Here is a 27,595-nt window from a genome sequence, read left to right as displayed (position 1 = left end):
TTCTTGGGGAAGGAAAAAGCTGGCCTAATTGCAGGACACTTACATGCATAATCCAACTAAAATCTTAAATTTTATATCCCCTGGAAACTGATCATGGGGAATGTCCAGATTAGTCTCCAAAAAAAATCAATTAAGCTAATCGGCAAAGGTTGTTTCCTTGGATCAAACTTTTTCTGTTCTTGCCTTTTTTTTGACTCCGTTTCAGAGTTAAAATGTGGTCTTTGTTATTTAGGTTGTATGAATTAAGAAAATATGTGGCCAGATAACTGGTATTAGGTCTGTACTTGTAGTCTGCTTCCAGAAAGTCTGACCATAAGCTTTTCAGAAATAACCTTTGCTAAAATACATGCTGCCCTGTTGTCTGAGATGCTGCAGTCATCATTAGGTAATGTGGGAGTGTTCATGTGCATGGTGTGAGAATCAAGAGAGGAAACTGCTATCAGAACTCACTGTGCTCACTGTATTGCTATTGTTATTTATGAAATGTTTTGTTCTAAAATATAATGGTAAATAAATATGATTTAAAATTAACTGAAAAGGTCAGAGGAATGGATTTGTGACAAATAAATGAGGTTTGAGTTTTTAATTATTATTTATTTCTTCCCCCTCCAGATACATTTCTGTTCCACTTGCTAAGGGATATCAGGTGAGGGTTGTACTTAATTGGAAGTCTTTGAAGATTCTGGTCAGTGGCCTCTGCTCTTAATGGAAGAGAGAGGAGATTTTGTCTTTTATGGTTAAGGAGCTTTTTCTACCACCTGTCTTGGCATTTAATACTATGTTAACAAAACCAAACCTGATTCATCTGTTTAAACATGCAGATATCTGTGGTCTTCCCTGTTAATTTTACATAGACTGATGGCATGTCACTGTCCTACAGAATAATGGGGCTGACTGGTGAAGTTTTGCATGTTTCTCTAGCTACTCTGATCTGAAGATGATAAAACATATGTCCCACAGATTTCTAGGGAAAAAAAATATGGACAATTTCTAATACTAAAAGCAGGTAGAAATTTTGGCAGAGGTGAAGGGAGAAGAGCTTTGTGGTTGGTGGTTGTTTTTTTTTTCAGGGGAGTTGGGGGTAAAGGAGAGGATTTTTCTTTTGTTTGGTTAGTTTTAGCAAAGACAAGCAAGGAGAGAAATTAAGGCCAGCTTTCCTTCTACTTGCATTTACCCCAAAAGCCCTTGAAGTACTGAGATGGGTAACTTGGTAGCTGAAAAAATATCTTGCTATTTAATAGGGACAAATGTGATATCCAGCTCTGCAACAAGAATTAACAACTGTGTGCGTATAAGGACTAGATAGGAAAGAGTGTCCTTACTGGTTCTAGTTGACCTATTTGTCTTGCACTCACATTTTTGCAGCAACCCTGGAGGTATTGAAACATGCATAGAAAGCTACACTGAGGAGGGAGAGTTCAATCCCTTTTCTTTACCTCAGAGGGACTAGAATAAGAAAGAGCAGGCGTAAACTGCAGAGAATAAAATTTAGTTTAATACTGGAGGCAGGGGGGAGAAATTCCTATCAGTAAAGGTTAGAAAACCCTGTAAGAAGTTATTTGGGTGGGTTTTGGAGAATTGGTCATTGGAGATTGTCAATGACAGGTTAGAAAAATGTATGCTGTGAATAGCACAGGTGTTCTCTATGCTTTCTTGGATGGTTTCCTGCTGTGTGCGGTGACTGAGTGTTTAGGGCCTGGTCTGAACATTTAAGAACTGAATGCTGTCAGTGATGCTGATGTTAAGGACCCTTTTGTCACTTGAGCATATTTTCATTCCTATTGAGACATACTGATGTAATATGAAACAGACAAGAATATTTTTCCCCTCCTCCTTGTTCCATATGCCTGTGTAGTTAAAGTGAAGATGAATTAAAGCTAAAAAATTAAATGATTTGCACAGCTAACCTAGGAACAAACTTCACTTTCTGCTGAAGCATGTTCTGCTAATAGCATTTAACCTTCATTGGGAATGGCTGGAGTATGAACGCCTCATAGAAGATCATCCGGAAAAGAGCTCTTCCTGAAGCTTATCAATATTCCTGACAGGAATCTACCCAGTTTCTCTTTGCTGTCAGAGCAGCAAGACCAGAGAAGCAGTGACAGCTCTAATGGCAGGGTACTAATGACTGTGGAGAAATGTTACTATTGTAATTGGAAATGATACAAACGGTGTCACTAAAACAGATTGTCGATGCCATTTTTATTCTTGTCATGGGCTTAGTTATAAGAATGGATTCACTCTAAGGAGATGACATCACAAATTTTATGCTTTCCACAATTAGATGGACAGGTCATGAGGCTTTAACTCATGAAATGCTGTTTTTCCAGAACAGCAGCCAAAGTGAGGATTTGAATGACTACTTACTTTAACTTCAGTTGATCAGAAACACAGAAGAGGTGAAATGTCATTGATGTGATTCTGAAATGTGGCTTAAGACCTGAGAGTTCTGGTTTTATCTCCTTGATCTCTGATTTTCTCATTTGGTTGGAGGTTTGTTTTTTTTTTGTTAAAGATGTTGCTCTTTAACAAAAAGGTCTTTATAGCCAAGTATTTGGTATAAAATATTAGAAGCTTCTTTAAAGACAAAATCAAGGTCCCTTCAAGAAACTTCTCATTTCCCAAATAATTCTGCTGTTTTAATCCTTTGAGTCTTCACTCATTCCATCTTTTTCAGAATAAACAGGTACAAGAACTCAACAGCAGAAAGGGATGGTGAGGGTGAAGAGACACTCCAACGAAGGAGGTCTTCTTGAATACTTTTAATGAAACACTATCAATTTGTGCTTATCTCATGCTTTTAGGTATTTTTTAAGATCTAATGGGTCTCTGAGAACTCCATGATTGGTGACTGTCATCCTCACTGAAGTACTCAGCACCTATTTACTGTGTTCTAGTATCAGTCTTATTACATGAGAAGGAAATAGCACTAGGAATATATTCTCCTGGAACAAGCAGCAAACAAGGGCAAGGAATGGTGCGCATATATATATATTATATACATAACAAAGCCTTGTATTTGGGTGTTCCTGTGTTAATTTCCTAATGTTTCATCCACTGACAATTTGAATAGTCAGCCTCTGGCTGAGCACAGAGTTTAGAGTTGGAGCACTGCTGGACACTGGTATAACTGCTAGCAGAAACAAGCAGAAAGTCTGAGTCTAGACCAGATTAGGGATATGTACATAGATAAAAAACCAGAACATTTGGAAAGAACTAGATACAACTTTTGACATCTGACTGCTGGTGTTTGTTTCCACAGCACTGTGAGAAAGGCCATCCAACATGGCTGATAGTTTCGCTTTAATCAAATAGATATTTTTTTAATGCTGAGAAGCTGAAATAAAATATTGATGAGGAAAAAGTTCAGTTGTTCAGTCTGTCTCCTCTACTGAAATTGCAGAACATCAAATAAATAGTTGAATCTGGTCTGAAAAGGATGGAGGATGCTGATGATCATGAGTCATCTGTGGTGAATACTGCAGATATATTCATTCTCAACAATAAAAAATTTAAGTCCTTTAACACTGACCTATGCAGGAAGGTCATATAAAGTTTTCAGTTTGCGCCTCACACTGGTGCTCTGAAAGGTGTCTTAACACAGAAAGAGAACTATGGCTTAAAATATATGCTTTGTATTTTGTTTCTGGTTTATGTGGGAATGAAGATGACATTCCTATGTTACATAGAGATCCCTGACTTACTGCAGCAACCGTAGAGAAGGAAACAGCAAAATTCTTCTGGAAGGTAAAAAACTCACTGTAAAGGACTCCTAAATAGGGTTATAGCCACTTGCACATAATCTTCTGCGAGTAACTCTCCAAAACAAAACTGAGATGGAATTCATGCTGGCAGAGATGTGACTTTTATATTTTATATTCTGAAGCATATTGAATGCACTCAGAATAGATGTTCAATGTGTTTAAGTTCCTCAGGTTGTTAAAAGTCTGCCATGGCCGAACAGGGTAGATTTACTATGGTGATGAAGTAGTAATGAATTCCTTTGTGTCCAGAATACATCCAAGCTGCGTGATGAACGTACATAGCACTAGCTTCCCCTTCTGGCCAAAAGAAGTAAGTGATCCTGAAGGCAAGAGTCACACGAATTATTTCCCAGCTTTACTTCTACGTGCTAAACGCTAGATTTTAGAGAACAAATTAACGCTTAACTAGCACTAAGGAGGGGAAGTACTGGAGGAACATCTTTGTTGCTTCAAACGTAATATAATGATGTATTGAAATGAGGTTACTGTTGGAACATAGAATTCTTCTCTAAACATGGCCTAATTTGGAAAGCAATTAGACAAAAATACCAACTTCTGGACAGAAAGATTTCCAGTGTCCCTTTTAGACCCCTATTATCTGGTGCTAGAAACAAATATTCTACTGCTTTTCATATTCTGTATGCTAATTTTCTCTATGCAGCTGCATCAGCTATGACTGTAACTTAATTTGTCTTGAGTTTGGGGCTTTTTGGTCTTATTTAAAAATTCTTCTCTCAATTCTATGGCACAACATTTTGTAACATCAGCATAAGCTTTGTAAATGCAGAGAGTACTAGCATAAAAGTGTTTATTTTGTGGTATAAAGCAACAACACACAACATGATCCAATACTCTTTTTAACAAGCCCTTTTCAAGTTAGTTTGACAGCCTTTTACAATGTTGTATGACAATGTTTCTGGATATTTAGATAGTATAACATTGAATTTTAGCAGAATCTTTCCTCTCTGTAATTTTGCCTCCTGTTTGTTACATCTGCCTGGAAAAATAGGACATTTAAATCACTAAATAATTTTGCATTATAAGAAGGCTAGAGTCTTGTTTTAGTGGGCATTTTGGAGAGTAAATATGCAAATACAACATACATGCACACACATACAGACATCCCAGAGAAACACAAGCTTTCTGCGTGATAAAATGACAACCACATTTAAGTGCAGGAAATGGGCTTCCCTTCATTCCACGGGTTTGGTCCGAATTGCAAACACTTAGATTTTCATATATTTCAGTCTTGAATCCTGATTATCCGATTTATCACGGGCTTGGTTTTCCTCTTCATCTTGGCTGTAAGTGTCATTCTGGAACTGAAAATGTGTCTTGATATGTTTTGCTGCAATGTTATGTTCCTGTAGACAATTCTACCCACTATCTCACTTCCACCAATTGTGGTTTTCACCTGCTTTTGAAGCACTCAGTGTAGGGATAGTGAGACAAAGACCTCTGAGTACTGATGCTGTTGGAGATACAGGGGAAAACACTTGAATGCATGAAAGATTATGTCTTTACTCTTAATGTTTGAGTTGTCTACAACGGTAAACTAAGTTATGCATTCATTGTTCATTCCTTGCCCTGATGTATCCTTCACCTGTGAACTAAGGCAATTCGCATTTTGGTGTATAGCATTGTGCTAATTTCATATTAACCTAATAAATCTTTAGCACATGGAGCTGGGAGGAAGGAATATTGTACTTAGTCACTTGAAAGTGTCAGTCCTCTGCTCCTGTCTTTGTCAGCTGCTACAGAACTTACAAATTGCAGCCAATCAAGCCTTTCCTTAAGCAAAAAGTAGCTGGGAATGGAAATGCTTTGTTACAGTCAAGCATTGGGTTGCATTACGCTTCTTATGTTTGGTAGCATACTTGCTAGGGTTCCATTGCTGCATTGAAAATACTCAGGCGGAAGCAATTAATTATTTCCTTTTCAGCTGTGCAATAATGAACTACCTTGGAAATATTTTGATACCATGAATCATTGGTGGCTAAAAACATACACTTTAAGCCAAGCTTTCTTAATTGAGAGAACGCTTTCTTAATTGAGAGAAAAAAGTTAGTATTTTACTGGCAATTGACTTGCCTTTCCAGGTTTATAATTCTATCAATGAATCAGTCTTGCAGAGTGTTATTTAACTTGCTTTTACAACCAGCAGACTATACAAATAATATTTGGTGGGTTTTTTTCCCCCATATAGTGATTCTATTTTTTTCTAAGAAGTGTGAACATTTACAGAAAGAGTAACTGCTTTTATAAGAAAATATTTTTTAATCTGTTCTCTATGTCATTTTATATCAGGCATTTCATCATGAACAAACTAAAAAACTTGTGCATAAGCAGTAGAAAACTTTCCTGTAATGGCTGATGCCATTACTAATTTGCAATCGTAGCTCAGTTAATACCAACTAAAAACTTTCCTGTAATGGCTGATGCCATTACTAATTTGCAATCATAGCTCAGTTCATACCACCTAAAAGCCATTGAAGTCACTGCCATAAGGTTTTGTGAAGAAACTTCAACCTCCGTTGTTTATAAAAATGTTACATGAATATAAACTATAATTGCTGAAGATGAATTTTTCCTCCTCTTTCTTCAGATAACTCTCTTGTAGGTCTCAGCCAAAGCTCAAAGTCCAAATTTCTTTTTCCAGGTTCTCAGACAGCTCTGACAACCCTGTGGCTCCTCACCAGCACTTTGTAAGCTGCTGATACTGCAAAGCTGTGGTAGTTTTGTCTCCAGACCTAGCCAGGAAGCTGACTTGCTGCTCTGTCCTGGACTTTGTAGTAAAACCTTCCAATGCTGGTATGCAGCAAACACTTGTTTGTGTAGCTGTTAATGAGCCTCTGGGGAGATTTGTTTCGTTTGTGCTGTTTCCTTGCGTGAGTCACAAATGCAAAACCTGAGGCCTGGGTTTATGTTGCATTTAAACGGGCAAACTTTCATCTGTGAATATGCTTTCCATTGTTTTTATTTCAGGTGTTATCTTTTAAAATGAGGCACATGGAGCAAGTGCTAAGACTGTTCTTAAAACGCCAATGGTCTTTACTGAAAATGAGACTGTAATCACCAGTTACCTTGCTTAGGACAAGGGGGGATGGCTTTAAGCTGAAAGCGGGTAGATTTAGATTAGATACTGTGAAGCCCTTCAGTATGAGAGTGGAGAGCCACTGGCACAGGTTGCCCAGAGAAGCTGTGGCTGCCCCATCCCTGGCAGTGCTCAAGGCCAGGTTGGTTGGGGCTTTGAGCAACCTGGTCTAGTGGAAGGTGTCCCTGCCCATAGTACGGGAGGTTGGAACTGGATGATCTTTAAGGTCCCTTCCAACCCAAACCGTTCTATGGTTCTATGATTAGTGTTGCACTGCAAAGAGGAGATTGGTTCAATGTTCTCTGCTTGGGTGAAAACTGAAATGAATTGAGGGCTGACCTCTGAAATAAAGGACAAATGGTCATTCAGTTGCTGCTCTAGTTTCAGCTCTACAGTCGCAGGGTAGTTATTCTATATCTTGGCTAAACCTGATATGCAGGTAGGATTTAACCCTCGCTATAAATGGATACTTGTTTGTTGCTCCAGTCAGCTATTGTAGGATGCAGTGGAGGAGACCGCTCATTTCTCCTGTGCAATGGAAGGCAATGGCTATGGCTCATAGCCGCAGAAGGAGAAGTGGTGCAGTGCTGGTTCCTGGGGATGGAGGGACAGGCAAGAGTGTTCAACAGGATGGACCCTGATGGAGTTTAGAGGCTGAATGTCAGTATGTGCTATGTCAGCCAAATTTCTAATACAGTTTAAGGAATATCTTGGGCTTTTCCTTGGATTGCTTGTAATAACAATAAACGCACAAGTTTAGTTCACTCATACTGGCCAAGAACTTGCATTTGCAAGTGAGCAGAGTGGACTAATACAGAACGGAGAAATACTGGAGGAGAAGAGAGAGAGTGAAAGCATCCAAGTGTTAGACTGCAGGTACGATGTGAGTAGTCAGCATAGAAATTGCCACGGAATTTGTGTTCCTGAATGAGAAGTTCATTTTGCAATAAGGCATAAATGGAGAAGGGGATTTGGGAGCATGGAAGAGCCTTCTTTAACACTTTTTCCATCCTCACCGGGGAGGAAAAAACAATGAGATAAAACCTCATCTCTAAGAAATCATGACTTCTTCCGGAAAGTGATGCAAATTACATAGTTCTGTAACCATAACCAGTATTGACTGTAGGGATGCCAGACACTTTAATATAAAGACAGAAGGACCAATAAGGAGTGTGGAATACAAGTATATCTTTACATGTTCAGGGAAAAGCTGGTAAATTTCAAGCTGATGCTGTTTATTTAATTTCATTGATTATTTGTCCTGCTGTAATTTCATTTAGATCATAGAAAGTGTTAGTCTTGTATCTGCCTTTGCAGCACATTGCTTATAGCCATGTCTATGAACATATTAAATATCATTGTGATAGTAATGTGCACACAGATTACTTTGGGACTCCTTAAAAAGGAAGTGGATGGAGCAGGGAAATTGGAGTGCTGCCAGAGAAAGGAAGAATTAATGAATCCAACTAAAACTTCAAGGGAAAGCCAGTTAGACAAAATGTAATTTTTCATGGTGGAATTTGGCAAAGATGCTAATGTTAATACTGTTTCTGCTGTGAGAATTTACAGAAGGCTCCTTTTCTATCATTTTATGATTGGGATTCAATAGCATATTTTGTCTGAAGGCTTGTGCCTCCCTGCACCCTTACTCCATGGCACACTTTACACTATGCTTGATTTAGCAGTGGCTCAGAAGTAAAACTGACATTTCATGAGTAACCAGCAGTACCATTTTCTTTAACATCTAAGGTAGATTTGCAGCAAGGAGGCTAAATCAGATAATTTTCCTTAAATCTTGGGCAAGTTTGCAGACTGCTATGGAATAAGTATGGGATGCACATTTTTATTCTTCTGACACCCCTGGGGGAAAAGAAGCCCAGAGAAAACAAAATGAAAGATGACTTAAATTTGAAATAAAAAACACTCAAACCAAACAACCCAAACCAACACATCTCTTCCCCCAGAAAACAAAAAACAACCAACCAACCAAAAAACCAGAACAATTTTTAAAAAAGGGAGAAAAACAAAGAGGGTGATGTGAAAAGCTACTGAAGTATGCTCTGGAACAACTCAGCCACAATGTTAAGTGAATTAATAATGACCAGGTAAAGGAACACATAAGCCAAGAGAACTCTGTATGTTGAACATAAGAAAGCACAAGAACATTCTGTCTGACCAAAATTCATAGGGCTGTGTGTAATAAAGATCAAAAAAAGATATGTTTGGCCACATACACTAAAAAATGGCAGGGGAAGCATAAGAGCAGTGTATAATGTGACAGAATGTAGATTAAAGAGACTTTAGATATAGTCCAACTTCTAAGGAAATATTCTGCCTATTCTGAAAGAGGTTAGAGTAAGATAAAATCAGAGATGGTAGAAGAGGGCACAGTGCTAGAAAACTGCATGATCTCTATTACAGAATACTGAAAGAAGAGGTGTATAACTGACAATGGGGGACTGTAGTTGCTGAATGGAGAAAAGCAAACTTGTTGAATAATGGAGTTGAAAGGAAAAGGGAAAAAAGGGGTCACATGAACAATTTGGATTTCCACATCTCACCAGTGCGTAAGGTCTTGAAAATGATTCTTGTAGGAAGACTACTCTAAAACACCTACGTGCTTGTGCACAGTCATATCAGATTGGTAGTGCAACTGATGAACTGTATAAAATAGCAGAAGTTTTGTTCTTAATTGCTGAATGCACAATTTAATCTCATTCCTATTATTCCAGTCCACAAGATTATCATAGACAGAGAACTGAACAATCCACTGTCCTCTTCAGCACTGACAAAATGTGCAATTTTATGTACACATTCATCTAGTTCTTGTGATAAGGTCAATGACAAAAGTATTCAAGATGAAAGCATACAAAATGGAATAAAATGCAGGATCAATGATCTGTGATGAAATCATAGCAAATGCAGTTTTTTCTTGGTGGTGCTGTTATTAAAATAGCAGGGATGTGCTACCTAGGTTTACGCGCAGCATTTGAATCGTGGAACCTGGGAAAACTTATTTAAGGAAGAGATGATAGTGATACATGCTAACTCTGAAGAATAAAGATCTGGTTAAACAAAAAGAGTTACATAAGGCTGTTTTGAAAGGAGGATCCTTGTCTCTTTCTGCTGCGGTTTCATCAGATGCTGATGGGACACAAAATTGCAGAGCTGAGAAGCTCTGAAGAGCAGATTGTTCAATTCTCTGTCTATGATAATCGTGTGGACCAGAATAATAGGAATGAGAATAAATCATGCATTCAGCAGTTAGGAACAAAACTTTTGTGATTTTATACAGTCCACCAGTTGCACTGCTGATCTGCTAGGACTGTGAATAAGTCTGATGCATTCTAGAAAAGTGCTAGTATCACTGTAAGGTTCAGCAGCCAGTTATGTGCATTCCTATTTACTGGAAATAAACACATGTACAAAAGTGGTGGTAGGGTGACTAGAGAAATAACAACAACAACAACAAAAATCAACATTTCACGAAAGGAATTTTTAAAATTCAGGTTTGTTTAACTTAGCAAAATGAAAACTGAAGTGTGATTTAATAAACATATTTGGAGGTCGGGTTTAAGCATTTCTTCCACCTTCCTGCAACCTGAAATGAAATCAGGGAATAGTAAATTGTCATGCACAAATTTAAAGTGGGTATTTTTAAGATTTCAGACCAGGAGCAAAATGATCATTTGCAACATCCTTCCTCATAAGGACAGGTCAAATAAATTGGTATTCTACTGGCACATAAGTTTGTGTACTCATGCAATGATCAGATTTGAGTTTGAAGTGTACCTCCAAAGAGAGGTATTTGGTTGTCACTGTTGTGTTCCTATAGTGTCTTTGATCTTTAGCATTCCTTCAAAGTTTATTTTTGCCCTGACTGGGTTTATTAGCTGGTTTCTGAGATAGCCAAGGTGTTGGATTAGGGTTTAGGGTCACCCTTTGAGACTAAACTGAGGTTTCAGCAGAGTTTGATGTGGAAGGACTTGCTTAGGGCATGCTGCAACATTGGGCACTGTCTCCTGTACAGAGTAGGGGGTGTGTCTCTCTCAACATCCAATTTATGTCAGTCAGCCGCTGACATTCTGCCTTGGTACAAGCTATCAAGCAGGTGGCTCTCTGGTCCCACAGTACCCTCCGTTCTGACTGAAGGCGCATCCCTGGAGGCAGGGAGGGTGAAGGACATGCTCCTGACATCAGGAAGGCTGTCCCGCCGGACCCCGTTGCGGGGCGCGGGATCCGTCAGCCTCTAGCGAGGAGCCGCCTCACGGCCACAGCAACACAAAGCGCGACCGGGGAGGGCAGCCTCAGCGCAAGCAGCCAGCATGGCAGCGGCGGAGGGAGTTCCTTTCCCTGTGCGAGCGCGGTTCCGGCTCACCGGGAGGACGTCACTTCCCCGGGGCGGGGCGGGGCGGCAGCCGGTAGGTGCCCGCGGGGGGTCTCTGAGAGGCAGGACGGTGTTGAGGTTTCCTTAGCGGTTTCCTCGGGTGAGGAGGACCGTCCCGCACCCGCCCCGTGTCCCCAGGGGATTCGGAGAGGAACTTTGTGAGACAGCGGTCCGCTACCCTGGAGGGCCTCTGAGTAGGCCGAGCGACAGGCGTTCAGCGGTGCTGAGGTACATCAGGGCAGGCCCAGCGAGAGCGGTGGCGGTGGTGGTGCCTGGTGTGCTGTATTGTGGCGGGCATCTGGCAGGTTTCAGCCGCGAAGATACTCAGGGGGCTGGAGCACCTCTCCTGTGAAGACAGGCTGAGAGAGCTGCTGGGGTTGTTCAGCCTGGAGAAGAGAAGGCTCCGGGAAGACCTTAGAGCAGCTCCAGTGCCTAAAGGGGCCAACAAGAAAGCTGGAAAAGGACTTTTTACATGGGCGTGTAGTGACAGGAGAAAGTTAGATGGCTTTAAACTGGAAGAGGGGATATTTAGGTTAGACATTAGGAAGAAAGTCTTTACTATGAGGGCGATGAGACACTGGCACGGGTTGCCCAGAGAAGCTGTGGCTGCCCCATCCCTGACAGTGTTCAAGGCCAGGCTGGATGGGGCTTTGAGCAACCTGGTTTAGTGGAAGGTGCCCCTGCCCATGGCAGGGGGTTCGAACAGGATGATCTTTAAGGTCCCTTCCAACCCAAACCATTCTGTGATCTTTTGTTCTTGTGTATTGCATGTCTTTTTAACTATTTTTCTGGAAATAAGGTGCAAAAAGCTCGTCTTGTGTAATTGTTTTAAAGCTTTTGCAGCAGCAAAAGTAAGGTATACAGTAATTTCAGTAAGCATAAGAGTTGGCTTGTACATGTTTTTTTAGGGTACTGTGTGCTTTTAGAGGCTGTCTTGTTTAAGAGTGCTTTTTATTTATCTGCTTGCTTATAAAAATAATTTCTTAAGTATGATAAATTCTATACAGGATTTGAAAACTTCTTTTTGTTCTGTATTTTCAATAGAAAGAGGGAACTATCTTATCTTGTTTAAAACAGTAAGTACGGATAAAATAAAAGTGGATGACTGCCTGTGTACTCATGTTTCATTTGAGTTTTTCTAAGTGCTTTGAAGGAAGTAAAAATGTGCTTCTTTCTCTTTAGGGTGTCTACAAACAGAATTGAACTGGTATCTCTGGTACTTTTAATTCCAAACAAGATGAAGATCCCATCTTTGCTGCTGAGATTCCCTCGTTGTTTCTTTAGAAGAGCTTACTTCCCGAACTTTCATTTCACTTCCAGAGTGGATTTCCTGTGCATTGAATCTCTTACGCCAGCACAGCACTATCAAACAAAATGGGTATCTTCGTCAAACAGTTTGAGGAGAGAGCTGAGTCAGCAGGTGGCCCCTAACCAGCAAGTAGAGGAACTTTCTAATGGAGAACACAGACTTGTAGACAGACTTTACAGTGGACTAATCCAGGGTCATAGAGCCTGTTTAGCAGAATCCATTACACTTATAGAATCAACTCAGAGCAGGAAGAAGAAAATAGCACAGGTGCTCCTTCAGAAGGTATTATCCTACCACAGGGAACAAGAAAAGTTAAATCAAGGAAAGCCACTTGCCTTTAGAGTGGGTTAGTCCTTTTACATCTGTCTGGTAGTTGCTTTGGTGGGATTAGAGTCCTCACGTTCCATTATCACTATTGTTCTTTAAGCATCATGGTCTGTAGTCTTGGATTGTTGGCTTCTGGTTGTTTGTAACCGATCTAGATCGCTTCAGCTGTCCAGTAGAATTATGGACTGAGCTGGGAAATGCTTTTGAAAAGTTCTGTAAATTACCTTTGCTTCTTGGGGGGATGTTATTTGCCTTATTTTTTATAACTATTACAAACTGATATATTAGGTAGTTATCAGATAGATACAGCTGTTATATACACTTAGTGCAGGATGTATTTCAGCAGACCTGGCCTTTACCTGAAGAAGGTGTTTTCTCGAATACTTCCTGAATCCCTGTTTCAGTCTACAGAAGGAAAAACATGTTCCTTCCTGTTTTATAGCCTTACTTTAAAGCAGCTTGCTTTACAGCTGAGGAGTCTTGAATTGGTTCTCTTGCAAACTATAAAATACTTTGCCCTTGCAAAGAGATGGGTGACTGAATTATACCATGGCCAGTTGTCATCTCTTCTGTGTGTGCAAAGGTAGTAAGAGCAAGAAATTGGGCATGGGAGTGAGAAATCATGGGAGTGAGTGGTCAATCTTGTTTTGCATGCTTTGACATGCAAGTAAGTTCCCTCATGTTTTGAAATAACAGCTCTTCAGGGTAAGGGCTTTTGCTTTTAGAGTGCTTCTTTTAGAAACAGTAAAAATCGCTACTTAGGATAAGATGTTTTTGAAGTTCAGAAGGAAAGATCAATATAAATAAACTTACTTGGAGGGGAGGAAGTATAGCCAAAAACTGGAATGTTATGTTGGTATGGGTAGGATGAGAGGTGGTGAAGTGAGTACTGCTGTGTTGCGAGGACCAAGGTAATGTATTTCAAGTCAAATTACAACTGCTTAGTTGTGGTGTAGTGTCCATTTACCTTTGTTGTGATACTGTGTTAAAGTATGAATTGTTATCAACTTAGATGTTGTTTTTGTGTGATGTATTTATTTGATTAACAAAATGTTTTTTTTTTCTTTCTAATATAATTATTTAGGGTTATCTGGTCCCCCTGGTGCTGGGAAATCGACTTTCATAGAATGCTTTGGGAAGATGCTTACGGAAAGAAAATACAAAGTGTCTGTGCTGGCTGTAGACCCTTCCTCTAGTACAAGTGGTGGTGAGTGTAAACTAAAGCTTGTGCCAGGTTTCTATTATCTTTTCAACTGTAGGAGTCTCTCTTTGGGTCAAATGGAGGGAAATTTGGGGCCTTTAAAAGTAAAATATTAAAAATGTTGGATCAAGTTTTCTTTTTTTCCCCATGTGATATGAAATTGCGAAATGTGTATTGTTATCCTATTTTGTCTGGGTTCCTCTCTTCCAGTCTCCGAATGTTGCCTTTACAACTTCTGGTCTGAAACTTTAGATAGCCATGGTTTTCTTTCTCTAGCTGCATTTATATATCTATTTTCCCATGAATGGAGGAGTAGAAGGGCACTCATTTCTGCTTGAATTTCAGCAGTGGCAATGCTGATCACTGTGCGGGAAGCATGTGCTAATTTAAAACTACTTAGAGGATGCTACAATCCAGACATGTTGATCAGGTTGGATTTTAGAACATTCATTAGTTTTTCTCAATAAGCATTTTTGGATTTCTGTTGACTCTACTAGTTTCTAAGTCTCCTGTGCAGTATCATTGACCATTTGTCTGACTTGTACAGTTACTTTTTTTTTCTAAATATACAATTCTTCAAAGTTGTGTGACTGTAATCTGTCACCCTTAAATAAAAAATTGTAGGGAAATTATAGGCTAAACATGCTTTAATTAATGGTCTCTCTGACATAAATAATAAAGCCTTGATTTTGATCTTTTTCTAATGGGCAGCTGCTTGGAAACATCATTCCTTTTTCCAGCTTCTCCACTGTTACAGAAGATGCTGCAACGTTTATGAATTAAAAAAAAAAACCTTCAGCATTGCAGTGACCTGTAGCTGAGGCAATGTTCTTGAATGTGTACAGTCAAGATGCATTTTGCAATAGCAAAATATGATAGCAAAACTGCGCCAATTCAAAGAATTGAGCATCTCTCATCTTTTGGAATGTACATCATATGTGGAGATCTCACTGAATCCCATTTAAAGTTTGGATGAATAGAAGGAAGGCAGGGATGCATGTCAGCCTTCTTAAAAACATAACTACATCATCAAGACGTATCAGAATCATAAGGTAGACGCTTGTCCCTTTGGAGAGAAACAGCAAAGATTTACTTGTGTGGCCTGCTGTGTATAGACCTCAAAAAGCCTTTCAGGTTCCTTCTGACCTAGAATAAATTCTTCGTATTTAGTAGCAGCAAGGACTGCTAGCACCCTTCCAGCACCCTTCTGCTAGCAGAAGAACCAGGCAGTAACTTCGTAGTCCTCAACAAAGTCTTGAGCAACTATTACTGGGATATTATTTGACTGACTTTGTCCAAGAGATCAGTCTCTTCTCATTTACTGGGGGATGGAGAGGGGAAAGTTTAGCTGTCTTGTGCTTTTTAAAATCATTCAATGTTACATGTTTAAGGTTCTCTCTTGGGTGATAAAACACGAATGACTGAGCTGTCAAGAGACATGAATGCATACATCAGACCATCTCCAACCAGAGGAACTCTCGGAGGTGTAACAAGGACCACAAATGAAGCCATTCTGCTGTGTGAAGGAGGTGGCTACAATGTTGTTCTTGTAGAAACAGTAGGTATGTGTTTAGGGTTTCAATTAGCCTATTGTGATCTCTAAAGAAGGTGTGTTACTAGGTCTGTACTTCCATCCTTGATTTTGCTGATGCTTTTGTACATGATAACTAGTTGAAAATTAATGCCCGTTCTGTCAATTTTCTAGTCCTGTATGTTTTGTAAAAATTGTTGTGTTTCCTGTTGTCTCTGTTTTGTTAGTGGGATTTGTTAGTGGTGCAGTACTGGGACCTGTCATGGTTACTGTCATTAATGTGACTGAAAGCTTGGAATAAATGGTGAACTCTGGATTTAATTTTTAGGTGTGGGACAGTCAGAATTTGCTGTGGCTGATATGGTTGATATGTTTATATTGCTGCTACCACCTGCAGGTGGAGATGAATTACAGGTACTTTTCAGTTGCTCTTATTTATGTATTGCCAGGGACTAGAAAGAGAAACTTAAACCCAGAATGTATCTGTGCAGAAAGTCCATAGCCAATAGTGTTCTGTAAGTTACACTGCAACTACTGAAATCTTTTCAGTGTTTTACCAAGTTTCACAGTTAGGATCTGATATCAGCCCCTGATTTTGGAAGTGTTAGGCTGTAAAATTACGATACTCTGACTTATTTTGGCATATTTACTAGTTATATATTGGAGGGTGGCTTTGTAGTGCAGGAAAACAGAAATCAGTATAAATACGTTTTCAAACTTGGTCATGTTTTGGTTAAACTAAAGTCTCTACCTGTGAAATAGGTTATCATGTAAACTCCAATATCCATGTCTAGGGTTCTTGCGTCAAAATAGAGTAATAACTAGTAACAGCAGAGGCCATTGGTGCTACTCTTGCATGACTAGCTCATACACGTATAAAAAAGTCAGTAAGAGCCACTAGAAAGAAATAAAGCATTTTGACATGCTTTTTGTGATAAATTAGCATGTCACAGTCCTTCTGGGTATTCATGATTTCTCTCCCTGTTGCATTTAGGGTATCAAACGAGGTATAATTGAGATGGCAGATCTAGTTGCTATAAATAAAGCCGATGGTGATTTAGTTGTGCCTGCACGAAGAATACAAGCTGAGTACGTTAGTGCTATGAAGCTGCTTCGCAGACGTTCAAAGGTTTGGAGACCAAAGGTTTGTGTCCTTTGTTATGGTTTATGTGGGATTTTGGGTGTGGTTTTGTTTTGTATGATGGTGGTGGGTTGTTTGTTCCCCTCTTTCCTCCCCTCCCCCCTCCCAGTGCTGAATGAGTTAGGATTGTTGTCCTCTCATCTAGCTATACTAGTCTCCCTGGGCTCTTTGATCAAAATTTTAGTTCTGTTGTTTACACCATGCTAGAGTTGATTGCTGCTGTTTCTGTTTCACCTCTGGTCTCAGGGTACACTATATGAAACACTGTTCAAAGCCAGTCCTGCTCCCTATGATTTATGTCCTGAGCTACAGCAGACCTACTGGTAACATCATAGTGGTACAAGCTTGTCTTGCTTTTTATAAACTGTACATATCTTAAAATGTCCCATAAGCTATTTCTCCCTCTTTTATAACTCTGAAGCTCATGATTATTTTGTTCTTTCATGTGTTCATGTGCTTTCTTTATTGCTTTAATTTTATTTTTTTATTATTTCACACATAATGAAAGTTTTGGGACAAGGACCTCATCTACTTCTGTATGCAGTGTCTAGATTATTGGAATTATCATCCTGTGGGCCTTTAGCTTTAATGCAGTATTCAGTCTATCAAAAGGTTATGGTAAAGTATAGAGGAAAAGATTCAGTACTAATTTTTAGTCTGTGTATATAAAATAAGCACACACATACTCTCTCATTTTATTTAGACGTGTGTGTATAAAGGACCCTTTATAGACAGGGTGTATATATATATATATGCTTATACACACACCCTACCCTGGTATTAAAATTGACCTATTGAATTAAGTTTAAATCAGCAGGGCTGCTTGAAGGCTAGTCATCATTTTGTAATTTTTATTTCTAGATCTGAGGAGAGCTTACGTGATAAATGTGAGCCAAAATAACTGTTTGAGACAAGTGAATTAAACAGGTTATCAGAAATTTCTTTCAGTGATTGCAGTGTCTGAAAACTGAAAGAAAGAAAATATTGATATGTAGGGTCTGTATGCTATCCATTAGATTGGGGAAAGACAGAGAGACGCTTTAAACAAAAACAACAACAAAAAACATCCCGCCACAAACAAAAACCCCCAAACCTAACTATTCCATTTAAAGGATCATGTTGGATGTCTGAAATATTTTTGGCAGAATAAATTCCTAGTATAGAATGCATATGCAAAACCCAAAACATAGTCTGAATACATCCTTTCTGGAATAGTTTAAGTGCAAAAGACTAGCTGCCAGGAAATATCTACCAGAATACGTAATTAAGTCTACATTGAAGTAAAACAGCACCACTATAACTTTTAGCTAAAGAACTGTTTAAAAATATTCTTACTATACAAGCAGTTGAACAAGGCCTATTTACCCCAAATGCTGCAAATTTTGGGGTCCCCTTACAGTTGGTAGAATTCCAACTCTGAGACCTTTAAAAAAAGTAAGCAGCACAAAGCTGCTTATAGCTTCATGGAGGGTACTGAAGTAAGCTTGACCTATGCATTTCTTAATTTTCATACAATCATACTTGCTGCAGTAATTGAAACCTCAAACCCAGTAGTTACTTGCCTTTAAAAATTCTTCTGAATCGAACAGGTAATGCGCATCTCTGCCAAAACTGGAGAAGGTATCTCAGATATGTGGGATAAAATGACAGAATTCCGTGACCTCACACTCACAAGTGGCGAATTGATTGCCAAGCGACGGAAGCAGCAGAAAGTGTGGATGTGGAATCTCATCCAAGAAAATATGTTGGAACATTTCCGGAGTCACTTGGCAGTCAAGGATAAGATTCCACTTCTAGAAGAAAAGGTTCTTCGTGGTGTCTTGTCACCTGGGCTGGCAGCTGACCTGCTGCTGAAAGCATTCAAAGATAGTCTCTAAGCATTATATTCTACTTTGTTCTTATTAAGCGCTTTATGTAAACATGAACATTAAATACAGTTTTTGTATGTGTGGATTCAAATGTTTTACTACAGCAGACATTAATAGAATACCTATCCAGTACTCTGCAAGAAAAATACTGTAGGATTTTGTACATACGACAACCATGACAAATCCAGTCACTACAGACTTATTGGAAAAAAATGCATTTTAAAGTCTAATTTGTACACACCATAGACCCACTGATCGAACATCCCTGTCCATGTCAAAATGTGATTTGGGGAGGGTGAGAGAGAAAGGTTTGTGGAGGTGCAGAGTTTTGTTTCAATTATGTGACCATCTTAGAGCAGCTGACACAGCAGCTCTCCATTCTAATACAGCATCAGCTGTTGCCAATGTGTATTGCTTTTTCTTTCCTCACTTTGAGTGACAGCAAGAACATTGGACACCCTGGCAGCACCTGACCACAGTTTTAGTTTGAAATAAATTGTATGCATATAAATAGCATATAGTGGTGTTCAGTCCCTGTTTGGAAACTATAGTTAGTTATTATACACTAGGAGAAGGGAATTTTAACAATCTCAGTTTCTAAATAGATGTTGCAATACAAAAGCAAAATTTAGTTAGACTTTTTTAAAATGCAGACATCAGATGGAAAAATGTAACCCATGATGTTTTAATAGCAAATGTCTTTAGTAATAATGGTTTGAGGTTTTCCGATCTCAATTTCTTGTGGTTCATACGGAATGCCCTGTTGTGTTTGGTTTTTTTTTTCCCCACTCTCTTGTAGAATACATGGGTGCTTATACCCAAAAGTACCTTTCTGTTATTTGTTCTTTATTTCCTTTGCGAACAAATCTGGAGGAAGCATTTTCCTGATCCATGACCTAAAAAGCGGAGCTCATCTGGTATATACTAAATATGAAGGATAAAGTAGAAAAATGCTCCTTTTTGGAGACTTGACAGAAACCCAGTAAAATAGGAGGTTTTGTGAGTCTATTGTTGTTACATAAATTGACTTAAAATACTGGAAGTGATAATTCTTAGGAAATTTTGATTTTCTGAACACAGAAGTTATGGTGTCTTTAATTTTTATTTTAGCTCAGTTTCACCTGTTTGGCTTCTGAAGAAGCACAAGCCACACAGAGTTTTGAGTTCTGGCAGCCTATATCTGAATACTTCAGACAATTTCAGGATAGCAGTGAATTCATTTACTTAGATCTTTTTTTTTTTTCTTCATTTTTTTTTCCCCCCAAGATTATTTTCTTTTCCTTCCTTTCATCTGAACTGTAATAATGTGTTCCAACTATACTTACTTTCTCCTGGGAGACCTGTGTGCTTCAGAATTTTGATTCCTGTGTAGGTATAATTTATAGGTATAATTTTTACGAAAAAATGAGTGATTGTTGAAAACACTGAGGATTTTGTTTCCTTTGGTTTGTCAAAGTGGCACAAATTAGTGCAAAAGAAACCTCCATCCTTGATGCTAGCGTTTTGGTTGTTTTTCCCATTGTATGATGGTGTCTTGCATAATTTTCCATATACTTTTACTCTAAAGATAATGTTTTACTCTAAAGACCCTTATACTGAGGTATGACCAGAAAGTAAAGAGCAAACTGCAGGACAAAGTGAAAATAGTTTGTACTTAAAAGCAATGATCCCCATGTATATTTGCAGAGCAATACTAACAAAGAAGCATTGTGGTGTTTTGTGGGACATACAGTCAAGGCATTTCTTTGTTAAGAAAGTTTGCACTGGTGTAGTTGGTGTTGGTGAATTTCACCACATGAATTGTCAGAACTTCAGTGCTCTGACCCCATATTTCTATTTATTCAACTTTTCATCCCAAATGAGTAATCTGGGATCACTGCAATCAGTTACATAGAAGTATTTGAAGGATTATAAGGGGTGGCAGAAGCATAGTGACTTTGTTACGACTGTCCCGAGTGTTGTTGTGGAATTAAAATACATCACTTACAGTTTCTTTTCTATCAAAACAGCCTATATTGTGTATGACAGAAAGTTCCCCAAACTGAAAACAATGTCTTCTCTTCTTTCAGCTTTAAATATTAGATGTATTTTTATGGTACCTAGAAGAAATGGCAGTCAGGTGGAAAATGAATTAATGAGAGCAGCAGCATTTTAACTGGTGAGTTCTCAAGTTTTTGTAGTCCATTTGTTTCAGGTGATAGTTTTTGAGGTGACCTCATTTGTGCTTACCTGTTACATCAAACACTTATTATTGTCATTACTTTTGCCAGGGACTGCTGTTTTCCTTGTCTGCTATATGTGAGCTGTCAAGAAAGTAAAGTAGAACCTGCAGCTTTGTTTAAATGACAGCTGCTCAAACAGAATATGTTTTAGCACTTCCTCAGTATTTGTTTTCTGGACACAGATCTTTTGACCCACTCAAGCTATGGGCCATCATTATTTTCTCCTTTTGTTGCTTCTGTTAAAGTATCATTAATTTACTAATGTACTCTTAGCAGAAGACAGTACAATGGCTTAAGCAAGTTCTACTCTTCATGCAACTGCATTTTTTTCCTAAAGTAGAACATTAAATGAGAATTAGATTTGCCTTCTTTATGTCTTCATTTGTGCCTCATGCTTCAGTGGACAGAGAAATACCCTTATACTGAAAAGGGTCTTTGGAAATGTTAGATAAGGGTCCCTGCTCCCTTTTTCAGCGATTCCCCTGAAAAAAATTGTATTGTGCAAACTATGAACTGTCTCACGTAAGAGAATCACGTTGTTTTATAGGTTCTAAAATATTTATGTGATATGTTTTAGAGTCAACTGCTGTTCAGTTAATTGTGTAGTTTTGTGTATGTGCTCACAGGCTACAGAAATGCATTGTCTTCAGCAGGACTGCATAGCTTTAGATGGTAGGCTACAGTTTAGTAAACAATTCAGTATTTCCCAACATAGGGAAGAGCATTTCCAGCTCATCATTTCTAACTGTGGATTAAGTGGGGTAAAATGCATGAAAACGTTGTCATTCAAGTAAACAGGCTTTTGAGAAAGGATAGTAAACAAATCCATTGAGCAGGATGTTGACATATTCTTAGTTTCTAGAGTTGTTAAGTTGCTCTCATGTTAACAAAACCACAGCTACTACAGAACAGCATGAGCAAATTGTATAACTGTATGAGAAAATGATAGCAAGATTAAGTTAGTAGTTAGAGGCATGATACAGTAAGTCGAATTGATATGGGAGGTAAGGAACAAACACTTCAGATACACAAACTCATGTCCTATGAAGTCTTGCAGCTGTATGTAAGTGTGAAACTTTTCCCCAGGTCCTTGTGTAATAGATGTTGCTGGTGTTTCACAGCTGGAAAAACAAGTGTGATGAGATGAGGTGATTTACCCAGGACTCTGAAACAGGTCAGCAGAGTATAAGGGTTACAGTCCAGTCGTCTATTTTGAGCCCCGTGTATATTTACAGCCATGTTACTTAAGGTTGAAAAAATGCTCTTAGCAAGTTCATGCTCTCAGTATGACTTACTCCTTTCGTATTTAATCTCTCTTGTTTTCAGTGACGGGACCAAGTGACCCTTCTTGACTACTGTTCTGTTGTAATGTCCTGCTTTAAGTAATAGAAGAGTTTTACTTGATCTCTGATCTGCCCTTGTCTTTTGTAAATGCTTCCTGTTCTTGCATGCTTGTTCAGTCTTTATGTTCCTTCACATACATTGTTTCTTTCTTTGTGAAATCTGCTGTGTATTGGCTGTTTGTGGGTCTTGTGATTTTTGGAGATGGGGATTGAGCAAAGCTGAATGATACAAATGAACTTTTTTTTAACCTTTTGCATTTATCTTCCTAAAGTTTTCTTTCTTAAAATAATGTGGTAAGATTCAGTTATTGACTTGCTGTGTACTGGTGTAAACACATTTATTTCCTCTTTACTTTTTCTTACTCAGAGTGCTCTATTGCTTCCCCCTTGGATGCATAGTCAACAAGCAGCACTATCCATGAGTTAAAATGAGAAACAGTTTTACAGAATTTAGTGCTTCTGTAACTATTCCTGCTGGACTATTCTAAATCAGATATCATTTGAAGAATGAATGAACAGAAGTTGATGAAACAGGTATTTAAAGAAAAATTAGTGTGTTCCCCTGGAACTTATGATTTGACAGTCAACAGTGACTAATTAGCAGCAGGTATACTCTTCCAAAAACTAGTTCAACTAGTCCATGGTCATATTGCTTACAGTTTATTTAAAAATACACCACCACCACCACCCTCCCATGGTAGGACATTAACAAAATTTGTGCATTGAGAATAAAAATTTCAAAACTAAAAACTCCTCCGCAATTACAGTACATATTTAGAATGGAAATATGATAGACATAGTCTGTTCCCTGCTGCCATACTGAAGTACGGTTCAGCTGGTGAGCAAACAAGGAAAAGAGGAGCTAACATTCATGATTGTGGAGAAAGTACATTATGGAGCAGAAAGAAGAATGTCTTTTTCCTCTTTTTTTCTCCCATGGGAGCATAGGAATTGTCTTTAGACAATTCACTGGCAAGCTGCAGAAATTGTTGTGATCCGCAGTGTTTGCTCTGTGAGGTTTACAAAAATGATAAATTCTATTCCCTTTTCTGTCTCTTGGGTTTGTATGCTGCATGGGACTAGTCTAGTGCAGACACTTGTCCTTTGGAACCAGGTGGTTTTCTTTTAATTGTGCTCTTAAGTGGGGAAAAGCTAGAAGTCCTTGTAGTTTGTGTAAATGATTGTTTGCTTTTAACAAAGTCGTCAAAAGCTTCACATTACAGAGTGTATAATGAGATTCCTGTATTTTTCCTTCAGATACTATGGCGAAGTGATTTCCTCCTATATGTTACTTACTATGTCTCCTGGTAGAGTAGTATAAAAAAGCTACACAGCTTTTAATTTGCTCAAATACTCATAAAGTTATTTAGGGATTAACGATATTTTTGCTTTGTTTCTTCTATTGCAAGTGACTATTATCACCTAAAGATTATAACCGATATAGTTTATAATCCAAAGACAATTATAACTTGAGATGATTGAGCTGACCTGCACTGTGGCAGACTGCAGTGGCTGGGGATGCATAATGTATGTATAATGAGAAGATGCTCTCATTGACCATGTGACTTGTAGCATTACAAAGTCACACTGCTAAAGGTTTCTCTCAGCACTGAATCTGTGACACAAGGATCCTGTTTGTAGTTTTCTAATTGAAACCAGTGGAAGGGGAGAGTAACATTAGTTTTTATGACTTGTTGCTTAGCAGCACTGATCAGCAGAAGTATAACTTTTTTTCCTTTTCCTGTAACCTTGGTGAACCCAGGCTTGGACAGAGCTCACTAGCAGACAGGGATTTCTGAAGTCATGCATAACTGTTGTTTGGTATCTGTTAGCAGCATCTGAGGAAACTGTCTCTTCTTGACCTCTGTTACCTTTGCCCTTTAGTCTTCTTTCTCTCTTGCATCAAGTCTTAGAAGAAAATAGACATCCTAAGAAGGTGTGAAGGATGAGAAGTTTAGAGACAAGCCAGCTGTGCTAAGACGTATCCTGCTGCTTATTGGGAAAAGGAGCCAAGGTGGTTCCCAGATTGTGATGTCAGACCCTCCTCTCATGGCAGGAGAAACAGACTTCAGTCATCACAGTAAGGACCATTTTTATTTAGAGAAGCTTCCCCAGTATTTTTTGAGTAGGAAAAATAATCTGGAGAGGAAAGGGAAATCAGGGCACTAAGAATTTCCTGGTTTATATCTTTTAGGAGAGATTTCACAAACTGAACTAGAAAGGATATTGAATGTGTTTGAAAATTATTAGGGATCTGCATTGAATGTAGATACAAAGACAATTGTCTCCCTCCAGTCCCTCCCTTTTTTTAATCTGATCAAATCTGTCAGAACCTGTAAAATAAGCACAAGGAGGAAGTTGGCTATTTTGCCTTGCTTCTAAACTGTAAATTGTCTGACTGGACAAAGGATCTTTAGTGACATCACAAACTGCAACAATTAATGTGCTTTATCATGTCAGAAGGTCAGACTTGGACCTTTGACTGTTACTCAGATTCTTTCTTTTACTTCTAGATAGTAAGTAAGAAATCTCAGTATTTATGTACTTTTTCTGCCAAAAAAATTTAAGATCATGAGACATCTGTAAGCTTGTGGACATTATGTGGAAAATAATGCCTTGTCAGTCTGCTGGTGTTCTTTCCTCCCTCTCACCTCCTCTACTGACTTCTCTCACCTATCCACACTTCAGGAGTCATTGGCAGCTGTTAACAGCAGTACAGGTCAACATATTAAAAGGTCAGTATGTGTTTCACAGGCCTGTTACACTCTGGTGTCCCTTCTCTTCTGAAGTTCAAAGGGAAACTGCCATTTGGCTATCGTGGTCTCTTAAAATTCATGGAGAGGACTAATACTGTTGTTATTGCACAGTTGAGGTGAGATAGTCACTTCCACAAGAAACTGTCTTCTGTCCGATGTGTCATGTGAAAAGCATGGCAAGTGTATGGTATCTGGCACAGCTCAATAAACAGCAAACTGGAATGTGAATTATATTGCGAATATTGCTACCAATTATTTTTTTTTTTTAATTGCACAAGTCTTAACAAAGTGATCTGCCTGGAAATCCTGACAACTGTCTGAGACTAAGAGGAATGACTTTCCATGCACTTGCTTTTTTTTTTTTGAGCTGTGAATACAATTTGTCTGGCTGCAGTGAACAACAGCTGCTAATATTCATTATCTGCAGGACTCAAAACAAGTAACTGAAGTCACATTCTGAACTTCTGATTTACAGGAGGAGGAGGGAACTTAGGTCAAAATCAAGGAGCTGCTAAAACAGTTTCAGCAAAAGCAAAAAACTATTGTTGTTTGCAAGTGTTGTGATGCAGAATACATGACTGGTTCTTTGTGCACTGGCACTAGAACTGAATAGATTTAAAAAATTAACATTTCATATTTCAGATAATTAAAAGTGTTATCCTTTACCTTTTCTTTTAGCGGTCCGTTAGAATGTGGCATTCTCTTAGAAGCAAGAAAGTGTCTTTACTGTGAGATTCTTTAATGTTGGCACCTGCAACAATGGGGCAAACCATGGCCACTGTATAGCACTAACACAACTTTAGTTGTGCTCTAAGCCTCTGAATGTTCTACTTCTGTAACAAGATTAATCAGTTGTTCTGAATTATGATGTGTTGAATAAGCAAGTCCCAGTTTCATACTTGCAGGATGTGTATGGCTTTCAGTTTAGCTGCAGACACTGCTCCACACACCTATTTCCACAGCAAACAATTCCTTGCTGTGCACTTGCTCAGACTAGAAACACTCTCATTTCTCCATAGCCTGACATCAGGAAAGGATGGCACTGGAGCATGTGCCTAAGTGGGATTGAACAGGGCTCTGAGCATACAGATCGCCCGAGTTCTGTCCCATTAGGTGAGTCAGTTTTCCATTTTTTGGGGTAGTAAATTTCATACGCAACAAGACAGGAAATTTCAGAGCAAAACTGGAATAATTAAATAATCTTGGTTGGTCCACTGCCAACTCTTTCATCTTAGAAAACAGTGCTCTGGAGACATGCACAGGTCCTGTAAATGAAAGTAGTCTGGATAGCCCTCGTCTAACATTCTGAACGTGTATCCGTTCATGAGAATCCTAAGTGCAAGGATGTTTCTGTGGGACAGTTTGAATTGTTTTGGTTTTGTAAGTTCTTTTCTTTATTGGCTGCTGCTTAAGGTTAAGGTTGGATTAAGTGGATCCTCAGGTTAGTGTGGCATTTTTCATGTAGGTTGCATCATCAAATGACCATAAAAGATTTTTGGAAGCAAGACCTGTATAACTGCTCAGAAAGACAAATAATTTTACATTGAAAAGCTGAAATAGAGATTCAGATATTGCACAAGCTGGATGGAATTAAGGCTATTCTTTTTTTAATTTTTTTCGTTTCTAAATTTAAAAGCCGTAACATTTTCTGTGCTTAATCTAGAGTGTAGCAAACCACTTTGTTTACATGCCAAGAAATTGCAACAGATAGAATCAAATTGCTACAAATGACACAGGTAAATCTGTTTATCCTAAAAATTATTCCTCATTCAGCTTCTCAGTAACTTCATTTTCTACCTGATACTTGATAAAACAGCGACAGTGATTCACAGAGAAAACAATGGCTTAGAAAGTGTTCTGACGACGCTGCTGGAAGGGCAGCGAATGTCCTTCCTTCTCAGTTGCAGTACTCAGAGAGAGCCCTTAGATGGTGCCGTACCGCAGCGCTCAGCTCTTCAGGGCTCTGCTCAGTGTCCCACAGGGGTGGCTCTTCCACGGGGTCAAACTACTGAAGGATGCTTTTATAAACGGGTAAAAGGCTTCCTTAGCAGCTGCCAGATCTCTTCACCCACTGATCTGGGGCTACTGCTGAAATTTAAACTTTTTCAGTGAAGTTGTTGAGTAAAAGAAAATAAATTCCAAAATGTCGCAGGAATAAGTTGTAGAAGCAAAAGTGATCATCAGGGCCCATGTATTCGCATCAAGGTGTTTCACAGAGTCAAAGCTTTCTGTCCAGGAGAAGAAATGTTTTCGTGTCCTCTCCCCTCCCATTTCCTAAGTGTTATACCCAACCACTTGCTAAGTGATGGATATTCCTGTCCTTTATTTTCTGCATATAGAATCATAGAATGTTTTGAGTTGGAAGGAACCTTAGAGATCATCCAGTTCCAACCCCCTCCCATGGGCAGGGACACCTTCCACTAGACCAGGCTGCGCCAAGCCCTGTCCAACCTGGCCTTGAACACTGCCAGGGATGGGGCAGCCACAGCTTCTCTGAGCAAGACTCTTCCAGTGCCTTACCCACTCTCACAGTAAATCCATAAATTAATTTGTGGATCCATAGGTCTGAAATTTGCCATAGCTCAATCTGGAGAACATGGATAAGCTGTCTCAAGGCACTGTTAATTAAGATCTGTAAATGCAATCTGTCAG

General features: G+C 38.9%; 1 protein-coding gene across 2 annotated transcripts; it reads left to right on the top strand.

The window, feature by feature from the left end:
* Nucleotides 1–11,445: 11,445 nt before the first annotated feature.
* On the top strand, nucleotides 11,446–18,699 carry MMAA (metabolism of cobalamin associated A). 2 transcript variants are annotated; one of them, XM_057416734.1, is made up of 7 exons: nucleotides 11,446–11,473; nucleotides 12,428–12,900; nucleotides 13,966–14,088; nucleotides 15,474–15,644; nucleotides 15,942–16,027; nucleotides 16,608–16,757; nucleotides 18,344–18,699. In XM_057416734.1, the coding sequence occupies exons 2-7, from the start codon at nucleotides 12,483–12,485 to the stop codon at nucleotides 18,629–18,631; spliced, it is 1,236 nt and encodes a 411-aa protein (XP_057272717.1). In that variant the 5' UTR covers nucleotides 11,446–11,473; nucleotides 12,428–12,482; the 3' UTR covers nucleotides 18,632–18,699. The 2 variants fall into 2 exon arrangements, with proteins under 2 accessions (XP_057272717.1, XP_057272716.1); XM_057416733.1 differs by lacking the exon at nucleotides 11,446–11,473 and having other exon boundaries at nucleotides 12,302–12,900.
* The last annotated feature ends 8,896 nt before the right edge of the window (nucleotides 18,700–27,595 follow it).

Source organism: Pezoporus wallicus, unplaced genomic scaffold, assembly GCF_028554395.1.
Source record: "Pezoporus wallicus isolate ANWC-B61680 ecotype Strahan unplaced genomic scaffold, APGP_CSIRO_Pwel_v1 contig_7904, whole genome shotgun sequence".
Taxonomy (NCBI): domain Eukaryota; kingdom Metazoa; phylum Chordata; class Aves; order Psittaciformes; family Psittacidae; genus Pezoporus; species Pezoporus wallicus.
Note: the sequence above shows the minus strand (reverse complement) of the source record. Positions and strands in the feature narration are given on the sequence as shown.

Bases quoted from the DNA above. Each gene is read 5' to 3' on its own strand.
- MMAA (XM_057416733.1), top strand. From the start codon at position 12,408: ATGTGCTTCTTTCTCTTTAGGGTGTCTACAAACAGAATTGAACTGGTA. The intron at 15,645-15,941 runs GTATGTGTTTAG...TTTAATTTTTAG, and splicing joins TGTTCTTGTAGAAACAGTAG to GTGTGGGACAGTCAGAATTT. The intron at 16,028-16,607 runs GTACTTTTCAGT...TGTTGCATTTAG, and splicing joins CAGGTGGAGATGAATTACAG to GGTATCAAACGAGGTATAAT.